General features: G+C 38.3%; 1 protein-coding gene across 1 annotated transcript in view; it reads right to left on the bottom strand.

Annotated features, from left to right (window-relative positions):
- The window catches only part of TARBP1 (tRNA guanosine 2 -O-methyltransferase TARBP1), a 66,953-nt gene that overhangs the window by 39,909 nt on the left and 12,425 nt on the right, over nucleotides 1-14,619 (bottom strand). The window contains exons 7-11 of the mRNA XM_007450805.1: nucleotides 13,815-13,912; nucleotides 10,999-11,134; nucleotides 9,956-10,052; nucleotides 8,707-8,796; nucleotides 3,528-3,669 (exon numbers count right to left, since the gene is read on the bottom strand). Coding sequence (XP_007450867.1) covers nucleotides 3,528-3,669; nucleotides 8,707-8,796; nucleotides 9,956-10,052; nucleotides 10,999-11,134; nucleotides 13,815-13,912 — 563 coding nt within the window. The remainder of the gene's footprint in view (nucleotides 1-3,527; nucleotides 3,670-8,706; nucleotides 8,797-9,955; nucleotides 10,053-10,998; nucleotides 11,135-13,814; nucleotides 13,913-14,619) is intronic.

Raw genomic sequence — 14,619 nt, 5'->3', positions numbered from 1 at the left:
CGGTTCAGACACTTAAAACGTATTTTTAAACAGTCTAATAAATTTGGGGAGTAATTTAATATATTTTGATACAAATTAGAATAGTACAGAAGACAGACAATACTAAAAACATACTTGAATGGAGGGTAACTTAGTTTAAAAATGCAACAAAAGGATCAACTTTATTCTTTAAAATGTTATAAATATCATTTAGTTATCAGTAAGAAATCTGTATTTTTTAGAAAACCTAAAAGTTGGTGCTCTCCAAAATAGGTTAAGTTTATAGGTGTTTATAAAAGTGAATTATCGAAACGTGTTCTCTGAAACATTTTTACTCACATTAGCTTTATATCCCACATTTACATATAAAAACTCATTAATGACGACTAAAATGAAATCAAATGCCAATTCAGTATTCAGTTGCCTATAATTTTTAGCAATCACATAATCAGATACTTTTTGACCTTGTAGGAGGAAGGGATCAGGTAGGGGTGCTATTTGAGAATGAAATGTTTCCAATCACAATGCCACTTTTTGAAGTCCTAAACAATTTTTCACTTTGGATACTGAAAGGGAAGGTTATAAATCAGAAGTTTAGTGGATTTTTAATGATTTCTGATTTCAAGAAGAGCCGCAGGACCAGGCTGGTAACATTAGAGTGCCTGACCCAGTGGAGGACACTCCTGCAGAGATTTCTGCCAAGTCCTCTACCACCACACTAGGGAAATCCAGGCTAGAGAACCGTGGGTCGCAAACCTCAGCCTGTATTAGAAGTCCCCCAGAGGGCTTGTTAAAACCCAGAGGGTGAGCCCTACACTCAGAGTTTCTGATTCAGCAGGTGTGGGGTAGAGTTTGAGAATTCACGTTTCTAAAATGTTTCCGGGTGATGCTGCCTGTCTGGAAATCCTTCTCGGAGAACGACTGGCAGAGAATCCTTTATACACTCCCCCGCCGCCGCCCCCGTTATCGCTCTGAGGCTAGAAAAGTGAAAGTAAGCAACAATGGTCTTAAAGAAACAAAAGGTCACTGGCTATCTTCAATCACCTTAATTTACCCCTAAATTATCACTCAAATCCTGCTACCAATAATTCTAAAAACTGAGTGTAATTCTAGAAAATACAAAGTAACCTATAGTGTCAGAAAGCATACAAGGGTTGGTCTGGGGATGGAGAGAGGGACAGGTAGAAGTGGGAGACAGGGATTATAATACAAAGAGGTGTGAAAACACTTCGGGGCGGGGGGTGATGGACATGTTCATTATCTTGTTATCCTGATGGTTTCGTGAGCATACACAGAGGTCAAACCCATTACACTGCATAGTTTAAATGTGTGCAATTTAATGTATGCCAATCATACCTCAATAAAGCTGTTTCTCAAATTTGTTACACAGCTGCAGTATACTACTTTGGGATTATTACATATCTTCAGCTTGGTTACATCTGAAGTAGGCACATCATTTAACTACAAAATCTTTACTCAAAATATCCTTTCTGATGGACTCTAATTTAAGTATAAATTTCTTCAAATATATTTCACTTTTTGGTTGATCTTAACATTTCCAAGTTTTGACAAGCTTTTACGGCTGCTTCCAAACTATATCTCACTTTCTCTATTTCAGAAAGCCTTCTCTGAAAGCTCTCCAATATTTCTGCTTGTTGATGATGCTGGTTTTGTGTGGTTTTAGTTGTTGTTGCTTTGTTTTGCTATATATCACATATACGGTATGGTACATATATATCTACCTAACATATATCCACCCTTATCTCTTAACCATTCCTACCTGGGGTCCATGCTATAGACAGACAGAAACAGATGGATGCCTACCTACCTTCAGTTCCCTGGATGCAAGTTCATCCAAGCCTTGCAGGATACGCCTTCTCCCTTTCCACCTTAATTTCTATTCACTTGTTAGCTGTCACCTCATCTGGTGACCTCTCCTGACCCTCACAGGTCTACCTGTTCTGGATCAGTATTGCTCACCTGGGTTCCCCATCCCAGTGCTTATGGCTTTCAGGGCATTGTGCGGATTATCTGCTTACTTATCAACTCCCTTGCTAGACCATGCTCTCTCTGAGGGTGGGGGACATACCTTTTATCTCTGTAACTCCAGTGTCTGGCACTTAGAACTAACATTTGATATATGGTCGCTGAATAATTAGTGTAAAATCTATCTGTACTGACCATGTCAAACCCAAAGAAAAAAGCAACTTCAGGTGTAGAATCTGATTAAAAACATTTGAGCTGATGAGTCTTTATATAAAAACAAATTTGAATGTTATCTCTATTTTATGCTCAAAAACTCAAGTTAAATAATGTTTGCTTTGGAATTTATTACCTTGTTCTGAAAACTGTCCAGTAATTGATAACTAAACTAAAATTTTATAAAGGCACTTAGCCAAGGGCATTAAGAGTCAAAAATATTACACACACACACACACACACACACACACCTCCTCTGCACCAGAGATCAATTTTTTAAAAACTTAAAATAGCATATTATATAAACAGTATATTTTAAGTTCTAGAAATGTTAAGGAAGAAACTCTAAAAATCTTATTTTATCCAATTCTGAATTATTTAATCAGACCTGATGCTGTTATGTACTGAATTATAAGACAAGTTCTATAGAGACTTCAGGGAGTTGAATCTGTGTTTACTCTAGTAGGGACTAAAATTTATTTACTTTTTTTATAGGCCTAAGAAAAGGATCTCACAAGTAACAGTACATAAAATTTACTAGACAACAGAGAATAAAACATAAAAGAGAAATGTTCTAAGAAGAACAAACAGATAAACTCATGTATTTTGGAAGGATAATTATCTAATCATTTAAGACCTATCCCATGATCAGATTAGAGAAATCCGGAGATGAAAATGACTTGGTCTGAGACAAAGCTAGGAAATTTAAGACACGTTAAATTCAAAGGTGCAATTTACCCCAATTATCACTAATGACTTTAATGATGAGGAAGCATTAGAAATGTAAATTGAAACCTAATTAATGAATCTGTCAATGGTTCTTCTCTCACGCAGTCTTAACACATTTCCTTAGCAAAATACTTAGCAAAAGTGATCTTTGCTAAGTATCTGGTAAAAAGAAGAAACAAACATAATTTTTCTCTAAAATTACTTTTCATAATCAGTTCACACTAAATGTAATGCTTTGAAAACAAACAAAAGATGAACAGATTTATCTACAAATATTTCCACTACCGAGGCTCCAAAAACACATCTGCAGATCAAGCCAACAAAGATTCAGTACTTGTAGAATAAATTAATAAATGTATTTGTGTCTGAGTCCTACCCAGGCAACTTCTTAAAACATTTAAAATAGTTTAAAATCTCAAGTTCTAGAACAGATAAAGTACAAGTTACAAAACAGTATTTTTACATTCTGTTTATTCACATTATTTGGCTGAAATACAAGTCTGACATCCATAAATCGGCATATATTTTGGTTAAGCCTGAATCTCGATCTGAAAAACTACTAAAAAGCTCTTTGAAAATGTTTTGGATATATCAGTCCATAAAAATGATTTCAGACTTACCTCCCCAGGCAGGTGACTTAATATACTCTTGGACTAGGTTCTTTACATAAGCATTTAAAGAGGATGTCTCGTGAAGTCCAATGGAGCTACAAGTTGAGGGTCGCCTAAAACAGCTTTCATTAACACGCAACCAATCACAGAGCTAGAAAAGAAAAGTTATTACTTATTTTAAAAGCTTAACTGAACAAAGGGTTTCTAACTTCCCTAAGCCAATTTTCTTTCCTCCACAATAAACTGAATTTAAATGACCGAACACTACAAAGTAACAGAACATTTATTGTCATGATTGAGTTCTGCAGATAGCTCAGACAGAAAAGTGTTCGTATGTATGTGTGTATATACACATACGTGTGTGTGTGTGTGTGTGTGTGTGTGTGTGTGTGTTTTCTAACCTCTTCAAAGAACTTATAAACTTCATTAACAGGCAAGAATTTTTAAAGCAGCTAATATAAAATATACATTTTGATAAGGTGTTCTAACGAACATCTCTACGAAAAATAACTCATTATGCAAAACAAATTACAGTCTTAAATTAAAATTTATTCCAGCTTCATATACTAAAACAAGGATTTATTTACGACAGAATGTAGAATTTGAGATATAAGTTATAATGAACGTTCCTACCTTCCTTGCAAGTTTATTTTCTGTGATATGTGCATTTTAAAATAAAGTTGATGCAAATGTAAGGCCAGGACTTCCCTGGTGGTGCAGGGGTTGAGAATCCACCTGCCAATGCAGGGGACCCGGGTTCAATCCCTGGTCTGGGAAGATCCCACATGCCGCAGAGCAACTAAGCCTGTGTGCCACAACTACTGATCCTGCGCTCTGCAGCCCACAAGCCACAACCAGTGAAGCCCGGGCACCTAGAGCCCGTGCTCCGCAACAAGACAAGCCACCACAATGAGAATCCCACGCACCACAACAAAGAGTAGCTCCCTCTTGACACAACTAGAGAAAGCCCACGCGCAGCAACAAAGATCAACACAACCAAAAACAAACAAAAGGTTAGGTTTAAAAAAAACACAACACACACACAAATGTAAGGCCAGACACTTTAAAACTCTTAGAGGAAAACATAGGCAGAACACTCTATTACATACATCGCAGCAAGATCCTTTTTGACCCCCCTCCTAGAGAAATGGAAATAGAAACAAAAGTAAACAAATGGGACCAAATGAAAGTTAAAAGCTTTTGCACAGTAAAGGAAACCATAAACAAGACCAAAAGACAACCCTCAGAATGGGAGAAAATATTTGCAATCGAAGCAACTGACAAAGGATTAATCTCCAAAATTTACAAGCAGCTCACGCAGCTCAATATCAAAAAAACAAAGAACCCAATCCAAAAATGGGCAAAAAACATAAATGGACATTTCTCCAAAGAAGATATACAGATTGACAACAAACACATGAAAGGATGCTCAACATCATTAATCATTAGAGAAATGCAAATCGAAACTACAATGAGGTATCACCTCACACCAGTCAGAATGGCCATTATCAAAAAATCTACAAACAAATGCTGGAGAGGGTGTGGAGAAAAGGGAACACTCTTGCATTGTTGGTGGGAAGGTAAATGGATACAGCCACTATGGAGAACAGTATGGAGGTTCCTTAAAAAACTAAAAATAGAACTACCATACGACCCAGCAATCCCACTACTGGGCGTATACCCTGAGAAAACCATAATTCAAAGAGTCATGTACCAAAATGTTCACTGCAGCTCTATTTACAATAGCCAGGACATGGAAGCAACCTAAGTGTCCATCGACAGATGAATGGATAAAGAAGATGTGGTACATATATACAATGGAATATTACTCAGCCATAAAAAAAACGAAACTGAGTTATTTGTAGTGAGGTGGATGGACCCAGAGTCCATCATAGAGTGAAGTAAGTCAGAAAGAGAAAAACAAATACTGTATGCTAACGCATATATATATATATATATATATATATATATATATGGAATCTAAAAAAAATGGGTCTGATGAACCTAGGGGCAGGACAGGAATAAAGATACAGATGTAGAGAATGGATTCGAGGACACGGGGAGGGGGAAGGGTAAGCTGGGACGAAGTGAGAGAGTGGCATGGACATACATACACTACCAAATGTAAAATAGCTAGCTAGTGGGAAGCAGCCGCATAGCACAGGGAGATCTGCTCGGTGCTTTGTGACCACCTAGAGGGGTGGGATAGGGAGGGTGGGAAGGAGACACAAGAAGGAGTGTATATGGGGATATACGTATGCATACAGCTGATTCACTTTGTTATACAGCAGAAACTAACACAACATTGTAATGCAATTATACTCCAATAAAGATGTTAAAAAAAAATACAGTTGATCCTTAACAACACGGGTTTACACTGTGCAGGTCCACTTACACGTGGATTTTTTCAGTAGTAATTCATGATCCATGGTTGTACGCGTCCTCAGATGAAGGGCAGTTTCTTAAGAAACCAAACATACTCTTGCCATAAAATCCAGCAACTGTGTTCCTCGGTATTTACTCAAATGAGCTGAAAAGTTATGTCCACACACAAACCTGTACGTAAATGTTTATACCAACTTTACTCATAACTGCCAGGACTGAAAAGCAAACAAGATGTCCTTCAGTTGGTGAATGGATAAACAACGGCACACCCAGACAAAGGAACATTATTCAGTGCTAAAAAGAAACGCGCTACCAAGCCATGAAAAGACATGGAGGAACCTCAAAGGCATATTATAACTTATTGAAAGAAGCCAATCTGAAAAGGCTTCGCAATGTATGATTCCAACTACAGGACATTCTGGAAACTATGGAGGCAGTGAAATACCTGGGGCTGCCAGGGGTTTGGGGGAGCAAGAGAAGACAGGAATTACTGGGTGAATTGGGGATTTTTCCAGTATGGAAACTATTGTGTGTGATACTGCAACGGTGGATACATGTCAAAGCCCACAGAGTGTATGGCACAAAGAGTGAACCCTAATGTAAATTATGAACAGTAGTTAATAATAATGTATCAGTATTGGCTCATCAATTGTAACAATGTACCGTGTTTAATGCAAGATGCTAATAATAACAGCCACAGGTGTTGGATGCGGAGGGTACCCAGCGGGTATATGGGAACTCTGTACTTTCTGTTCATTTTTTTTCTGTAAACTTAAACCAAGCAGCTATCTGATCAAACCAAGGGGAAAAGACAATAGTAGCCATAAATATTTACACTTAGCATGGGCCAAGCACAGTCTGAAACATGTTTACATGCATTTTTTCATTTAAACCTCACAGCTCACACCAGATATCAAAATAAGTTCCAGGTGGATTAACCACCATTTACAAACTATACATATCGATCCAGTGAATAGACCTTATTTGGGTACTTGAATAAAACTGACTATTTGAACAAACAAAATGCAAAAAACAAACAGAAAAACACATTTATTGAACATCTGGATAAATTAAACACCGAATATTTGAATCAAGAAATTAACAACATTTTTAGGTGTGATAAGGGCGTATTTCTTAGCAGTATCTTCATCTTTTAGTAGTACATATTTCTAGATGAAATAAGATCTGAAGCAAAAGTCCAACAAAAGGAACTGATTAAATAAATTCTAAAATATTTAATCAACCGAATTTTTAAATATCCCATATTAGGGAACTATTTAGCAACATGCTATATAATACTCAAATGTAGGTAAAGATGAAAAATAAAATTCAAAACAGAATAATCTTAATTTGTTTAGAAATATCATATGTATTAATATACCATTTAAAATATACATATACATATACATATACATATATATATATATATATATAGTGAGAAAGCAAGAGTGAGAATGAATATATCTGAAAAATCAAGAGTTAAACCAAAAAATATGGATTTGATGGTTGGCATTACAGGTGATTTTTACTTGCTTTCCATGGTCCTGTATTTTTCAGATTCCACATAATTAGATGTATTCCACATAAACAGATGTATTAGACCAAGAAAATAAAACAAAATTCGAATTTTCAAAGGCTCAAATTAGCCCCTTCCTCATTCCCTCTGCCATTACCTTACTCTATGCCCTCATTATTTTATGCCTGAATTATTTTAACATAATCCAAGCTGCTTTCTCTTGTTTCTCTCCAGGCGTACCTAGCTGGAATTTCTTTCTAAAGGAAATAATCACATCTCCAGCCTCAGTGATCTCTTAGGCACTGGAAAAATACAAAATTTAAAACAAAAAAAGGTTCCTGTCCTCAAAAAATATATAACCTACGGGCTTCCCTGGTGGCGCAGTGGTTGAGAGTCCTCCTGCCGATGCAGGGGACACGGGTTCGTGCCCCGGTCCGGGAAGATCCCACGTGCCGCGGGGCGGCTGGGCCCGTGAGCATGGCCGCTGAGCCTGCGCGTCCGGAGCCTGTGCTCCGCAACGGGAGGGGCCACAGTAAAATTATTTATATATATATATATATATATATATATATATATATACACACACATATATATATAAATAACCTAGAGAGGACACAGATTAGGATTCTGGGTAAGAGCTAACAGCAGTGTGGACTGAGTCCCATAGTTTAAAATAAAAAGGAGGAGGACACGGACGACTGAAGAACCCGCAGAGAAGGGCAGCCCATGAGACCAGAGCAGAACCTCAGGGCCCCGCACGTGGGGTGAGCAGAGAGTGCTCAGTGAGAAAGCAGTCATCGCAGGGGAAGGTCTCCAAGAGCAGCGGCTGGAGAAGAAGGCAAGACACTCGTGGTTTCATGGTGAATGAGATGCAAAAAGTCAGGAAGAATTACGGATTACCTACACACCAGGCTGGGGAGCCTGAGTAGATGAAAGTGCCAAGAACCGACAGAAGACGACAAAGAGGAGGTCTGTGTTACTGGCTTTGAGTCTAACGTCATCATCATCATCCCAGTACATCTCATCCGGAATTGGGATCTGCCCACTAACACTGCCCCCCCAAACCGGTCCCTCTCTATTCCAGATACTTCCTGCCCCCGTTTCTCCATAGGAACCTCAGCAGCGTTACTGGTTACATCCACTCAAAGCAAATAAACAAGTTTTAAAAACCTCTGGTGACAGCAAAGCAATCGTATTTTACATAAAAGGCTAGTAATGAATTCAATTAGATAACAATTTTCCACAAAGTTTTCGAAGACCTTATCATTAAATTATGTTCAGGCTCACCTCTGTCCACAGTGAAGTTCCTCGTCCGAAGGACTCCTCTTGTCTCAGTGACATGACAAGAGATGAGACATCAGAGAGGGACACTTTCTCCTGGGGGAGGCAGGGCAGTTTTAAAAAATTACTCATTTAAAAATGTTTGAATCAAACATCACTGAATCAAAATCACAGCAAAAGCAGTCTAGCAGACTACTTACAGTAGAATACTATTAGGTAAATCGAAAGCTACTTTTTAAAAAGAAAACATTATTCAACTTTTAATAGGAAGACACTGACTACAAACATGCAATTATATGCAATTATCTACGACCATTATAGAAAATGAAAGATCACTTCATAAATCTAGTTTCCTTAAAATCGAGGCTGCTATCTTAGAGGTAAAACAGTCACAGATCTAAAAGCAAAAACAGAAGCAGCCTGTAAGAAATTACTTATTACTTAAAAGTGAATCTTAACTTTTCAACGCTGCAAATATGACCCCACCTTAAGAAAACCACCCAGGTCTTTTCATTCCCTGAAGGTTGCGCATCTTCAATTAAGATACCTTGCTGTAAGCCGGGGGTCGGCAAAACCACTCACAGCCTACTTTGTAAGAAAAGTTTTACTGGAACACAGCCATGCCCATTTATTTATAAACGGTCTATGGCTGCTCTTGAGTAGTTGTGACAGAGACCGTATGAGTCAAAAAGCCTAAAATATATACTAATCCAGCCCTTCACAAAAAAGTTTGCTGACCCCTGTTCTCAGCAGTAGTGTTACTGGAGCTCTGTGAAAAACAGAGAATAAAGGTTTTCCTTGAATGTCAATTTCCTGGAAGACGTGCACAAAAAATACAGAGGAGACCAGGTGAAAGCTTCCAAGAGTCCTCTCCCGGTACGGTCACCCAGCTACCCCACCGACGTGTAAAATGCCTACCAGGGGAGCTCCTCAGAGACCCAGCACCCAGGGTTTTTACTGGGAGCTGGTCGCACAGACACCCCCTGCATCGCACCTACAATTCCAGACCCCGGGAAGGAAAGCAGGTGTTCAGTAGAGACCACACTGTTTGTGTGAGTACTGCAGGCACAGTAGGTAGGATGGTGGGAACCCTCCTGAAATCCAAGTTCCCAGATGCCAGCCAAGGGCCAACCTTATAAGCAGGGCTCTCTAACGACAGCATCACAGGCCTGCTGTGTTAACCCTTTTATGAACACCAGCTCACTAAGAAAGACTAGGAAACTGGAGTTAACATTAGGAAGAAAGATAAACTCACCACGTCTACCAGATTCATGGCCGTCTGAAGAAGATAGCACTGCGCTGCCCCTCGCAGCAGGATCTGATGTGTGATCATGGTGCACTGAAGAACGTCCCTGACATAGGAGAAAACACATGCACTTCCATGGTGCATTGTCTCAGGACAATTCGGATAGTTTGTGGTAACTGACAACTTGATTTAATATATCTACACTTTCTAACGCAGTCACTGACAGGAGAATTTCAAAGCTATTAAATAATTAAGGCCTCTAGTGGAGCTCAATTTTAATATGAAACAAATCTCCTTTTAAAAACAACAAGATAAGGACTTCCCTGGTGGCGCAGGGGTTAAGAATCCGCCTGCCAATGCAGGGGACACGGGTTCAATCCCTGGTCCGGCAAGATCCCACATGCCATGGAGCAACTAAGCCCGTGCGCCACAACCGCTGAGCCTGTGCTCTAGAGCCCGTGAGCCACAACTACTGAGCCTGCGTGCCACAACTACTGAAGCTCGCGCGCCTAGAGTCCACGCGCCGCAGCAAGAGAAGTCACCGCAATGAGAAGCCCACACACCGCAAAAGAGAGTAGCCCCTGCTCGCCGCAACTAGAGAAAGCCCGCGCGCAGCAATGAAGACCTAACGCAGCCAAAAATAAATAAATAAATAAATTTATTTTTAAAAAAAAAGACAATTTCAAAGTAAGAATTTTACATTTTTTTGAAATACTTTGTAATCAATATTAATATTTGTCATTTTATCTCTAGTTTCCTACATATCAATGTAATAAAAACAACTTACTGGCCTTATTTTTAAAGTGACCATAATCCAATAGTATGTATTATGGCATATATTTAAATTAGGAATTCATAAAACAAAATAAGTTCAACTATATGAATAGATTTTTTTAATTTACTTTTTTATTATATAAAATTAAGAGCGAAAAATCCTGATGCCAATGTTAACTAAAACCACTCACTAGGGATTAAAGCAGAAAGAAAAACAAAATTTACTAATGGAAAGGTACGACAAATAACCGTATGTGAACATACTCAGAGTACGTTACCTCAGGGCAAGAAGCCCTTCTATACCCAGGGCTTTACATCTTGGGATATTTGCCAAAGCCTTAGATAGAAACAAAATGGGAACAGCACACCAATGTCGGCTCGTCATCTTCTGAATAAACTTTAACAGGAAACTACCTGAAAGAAAAAGTTTTAAGACGTCATTGTTGCCAACAAGCACGTGAAAAGATGCTCAACATCATCAGGGAAATGCAAATCAAAAACCATAATGAGATACAACTTCACACCCATTAGGACGGCTACCGTCAAAAGGACAGACAGACAATAATTAAGTGTTAACCAGGATGTGGAGACATGAACTCTCAGACATTATCGGTGGAAATGTAAAATGGTGCAGCCAGTGTGGAAAACAGTTTGGTGGCTCCTTTAAAAGTTAAACACAGGGCTTCCCTGGTGGCGCAGTGGTTGAGAGTCCGCCTGCCGATGCAGGGGACACGGATTTGTGCCCCGGTCCGGGAAGATCCCGCATGCCGCGGAGCGGCTAGGCCCATGAGCCATGGCCGCTGAGCCTGCGCGTCCGGAGCCTGTGCTCCGCCAACGGGAGAGGCCACAACAGTGAGAGGCCCGTGTACCGCAAAAAAAAAAAAAAAAAAAAAGTTAAACACAGAGTTACTATTTGACCTAATAATTCTACTCCTAGGTATATAATTAAGAGAAGTGAAAGATTACATTCATATAAAAACCTGTATGTGAATATTCATAGGAAATAGTTAAAAGTGGAAACAATCCAAACATCTATCAACTGATGAATGGATAGACAGAATGTGAAGTAACTACACGGTGGAATATTATTCAGCTACGGAAAGGACTGGAATATTGATAAATGTTACCACATAGGTGAATCTTAAAAACATTACGCTAAGCAAAAGAAGCCAGACATAAAATAAAAGGCCACATGTTATATGATTCCATTTATATGAAATGTTTAGAATAGGCAAATCTAGAGAGACAGAAAGTAAATTAGTGGCTGACAGGAGCCAGGGGAAAGGAAAATGAGACTTGATTACTTATGGGCAAGGAGTTTCTTTCGGGGATGATGAAAATATTCTGGAATTAGTGGTGATAGTTGTATAACTTTGTGAATATACTAAAAACCACTGAACTGAACAATTTAAAAGGGTGAATTTTATGGTGTGTGAATTATATCTCGATAAAGCTGTTGGGAACAAAAAAAAAATCAATGTCATTTCAATTTCATTCCTTTTTAGTGAGGTAAGTATTCTAGTGTATTGTAGAAATTCTGATAACCATGTAGCTATATATTTAATAGTTAAGGTAAAAGATAAATTTTTTACTGTTGGAAACCATGCATCTGTTGGAGATATTAAAGAAACGCAGGATAAGAAGTACCAACGGTAGCTGGCCTCTGGTATCTGCAAACAGTGGTATTAGATCTTTCTCACAGGTTATTTCGTACCTACCCTGGATCTAATCACTGTAATTAATTTAAGTATTCTGAGATACAAAAGGATGGTGCTCTATCCCGCTTTCTCTGCTAGTATGTGATATCTTAAGGATCTTCAAGTCATAGTAGTTAATAAAAATGTCTGTTTCCTGAGATCATCACTTACAATGACTTTTAAGAAATCCCTGGACGCTCCTGAAAGGGTATTACCTGTATTTTATATCTCCCAAAGTGCCTAGCCCAGAACTAGATACGCTTAGGATACTGCTGACAGAAAAAACTACAAAGTAAAAACTGTAAATAAACATTCTACCTGCCCTCCCTCCTGTTGGACTAATTAAGTTCCCATCTTCTGCCTCACAGCTCTCTCATGACACAAGGACCATGGCAACAGCCTAGCCTCTATTGCTTATTCACTCACCACACTGACAGGGTCACACGGTCACAAACTCTAGGCGCTCAAACTCTGGGGGGCACTGATCACCGTCATGTCACTCACGCTGTGCTGTGGACGTGAGATGTGCCGACGTGGTCGGCAAATGAATCCCCAGACTGTAAACTTCCAAACTCTAGCAAACTAACGAACAGCTCTGACAGTTATCTTCTCCAGTTTAACTTTTTAAAAAAGTAAGCAAAACAATCCATTTCCTGTCAATCTGAAGTTGTGATATACAGGTGGCCCTCTTTTCTCTTTCTTCCCTGACTTTTGAATACATAGCACCACCAGTCATCGTTCACCCTATTTGCAGATTAAATACAAAAGGCGAAGTATATGTATTTCATAGCCAGGGTCACTTTCTAAGTCACAAAGCTCAGAATGAAAAGAGAGACTCGGAAAGAAGAGTGGGCCCTGCTACTCAGCAAGCAAGATAACACTGGTTTTGCGCTTTGCTTACCAACATAGCTCATCAGAAAGAAAAATACATCTCCCACCTGAAGAAGTGGGATATTTCTAGGATACAAGGTCTTACGAAAAGCAAGTATTTTTTCCTTTCTTATCTTTCTGAGTCAGTATCTATAAAGGGACAACTTTGCCACAATAGACACTCTGTTTATAACTCTTTCCTAAGCCCAGGTTCTTTCTTTCTTCGACCTATTTTGCTCATTTTTCAAACTGAATAGAGACAATTGGAAAGAACGGCAAACTGCAGCACACACTGCAAAACCACTTCCATGCTACGGATACCAATACTGGTATCATGTTATATACAAAAGTAAAATTGTGTACTCAGTTTCAATGGACATGTGTATAATTCTGACAAAATTGGCATATTCTGGAAAGAGGAACCATTTTGATAATACTGATTATAATAGTCACAGGTTGGTGCTTATAACCAACATACTGAAAATTTAAGCTAATAAATTAAAAAGAAACTCTTTACTGACACATACTCTTTATTTCTTCTGGAAGAAGAGAAATGTAAGTGACTAAGAACTTCTGTAATTTCAATCCCAGTGGAGAACCACTTCCTATCAGCTGGCCTGGGGACCTACAGACAAAGGGGAAAAAAAACAAATATTTTAAATCTATTTACAAATAAGTAGGCTGAAACTAAATGGAATATGGCCCAAATGTCTTTCAACAATAAAACAAGAAAACCACCTTCTTCTTCTAAACCTGCATTCTCTTTTTCAGTAAAATCTTGAGGATCCTTCTGATAAAAACATCAGAGATCTTCTAGGAAAACAGACGTGAATTAGTAATGTGCTACACTAAGCAGGCCTGGATTTCTTTTTTATGACACTTTCTCTGACACACATATATGAATCTTGCCAAATAGTATCGTTTAAAAAAAAGTCTAAAAATGAAAATGTAAAATTATATTTTACTGTTCCCAACACGTAATCCAATGATTTTAAATCTTTAAGTATTAAATAAAAGAAATAACATTCACAGAAAGACATATGTTAGTAATAGGTAACTGTTGCAAGAGCATTTAATTATTAACATCTACTAAAGTCACGTTGTTTTTTTTTTTGCTATATGCTTCGGCCAGGGACATTATCTGTTAATTGAACACATTAGGGTGCTAGGGAACTGAAGGCATTTTGTAATAAATGTGTTTGTCAACTCTCAGAAAGCATCACATTCGTTTTACTGCTTTCCAGCTGTCTAATTGCTTCAGAAAACTATTCAACAGTAATGATTATTTGAAAATCAAAAATAATTGGCAAATCTAGCATTGCATGCTCTTCC

This window comes from Lipotes vexillifer, unplaced genomic scaffold (genome assembly GCF_000442215.2).
Source record: "Lipotes vexillifer unplaced genomic scaffold, Lipotes_vexillifer_v1.1 scaffold3000, whole genome shotgun sequence".
Taxonomy (NCBI): Eukaryota; Metazoa; Chordata; class Mammalia; order Artiodactyla; family Lipotidae; genus Lipotes; species Lipotes vexillifer.
Note: the sequence above shows the minus strand (reverse complement) of the source record. Positions and strands in the feature narration are given on the sequence as shown.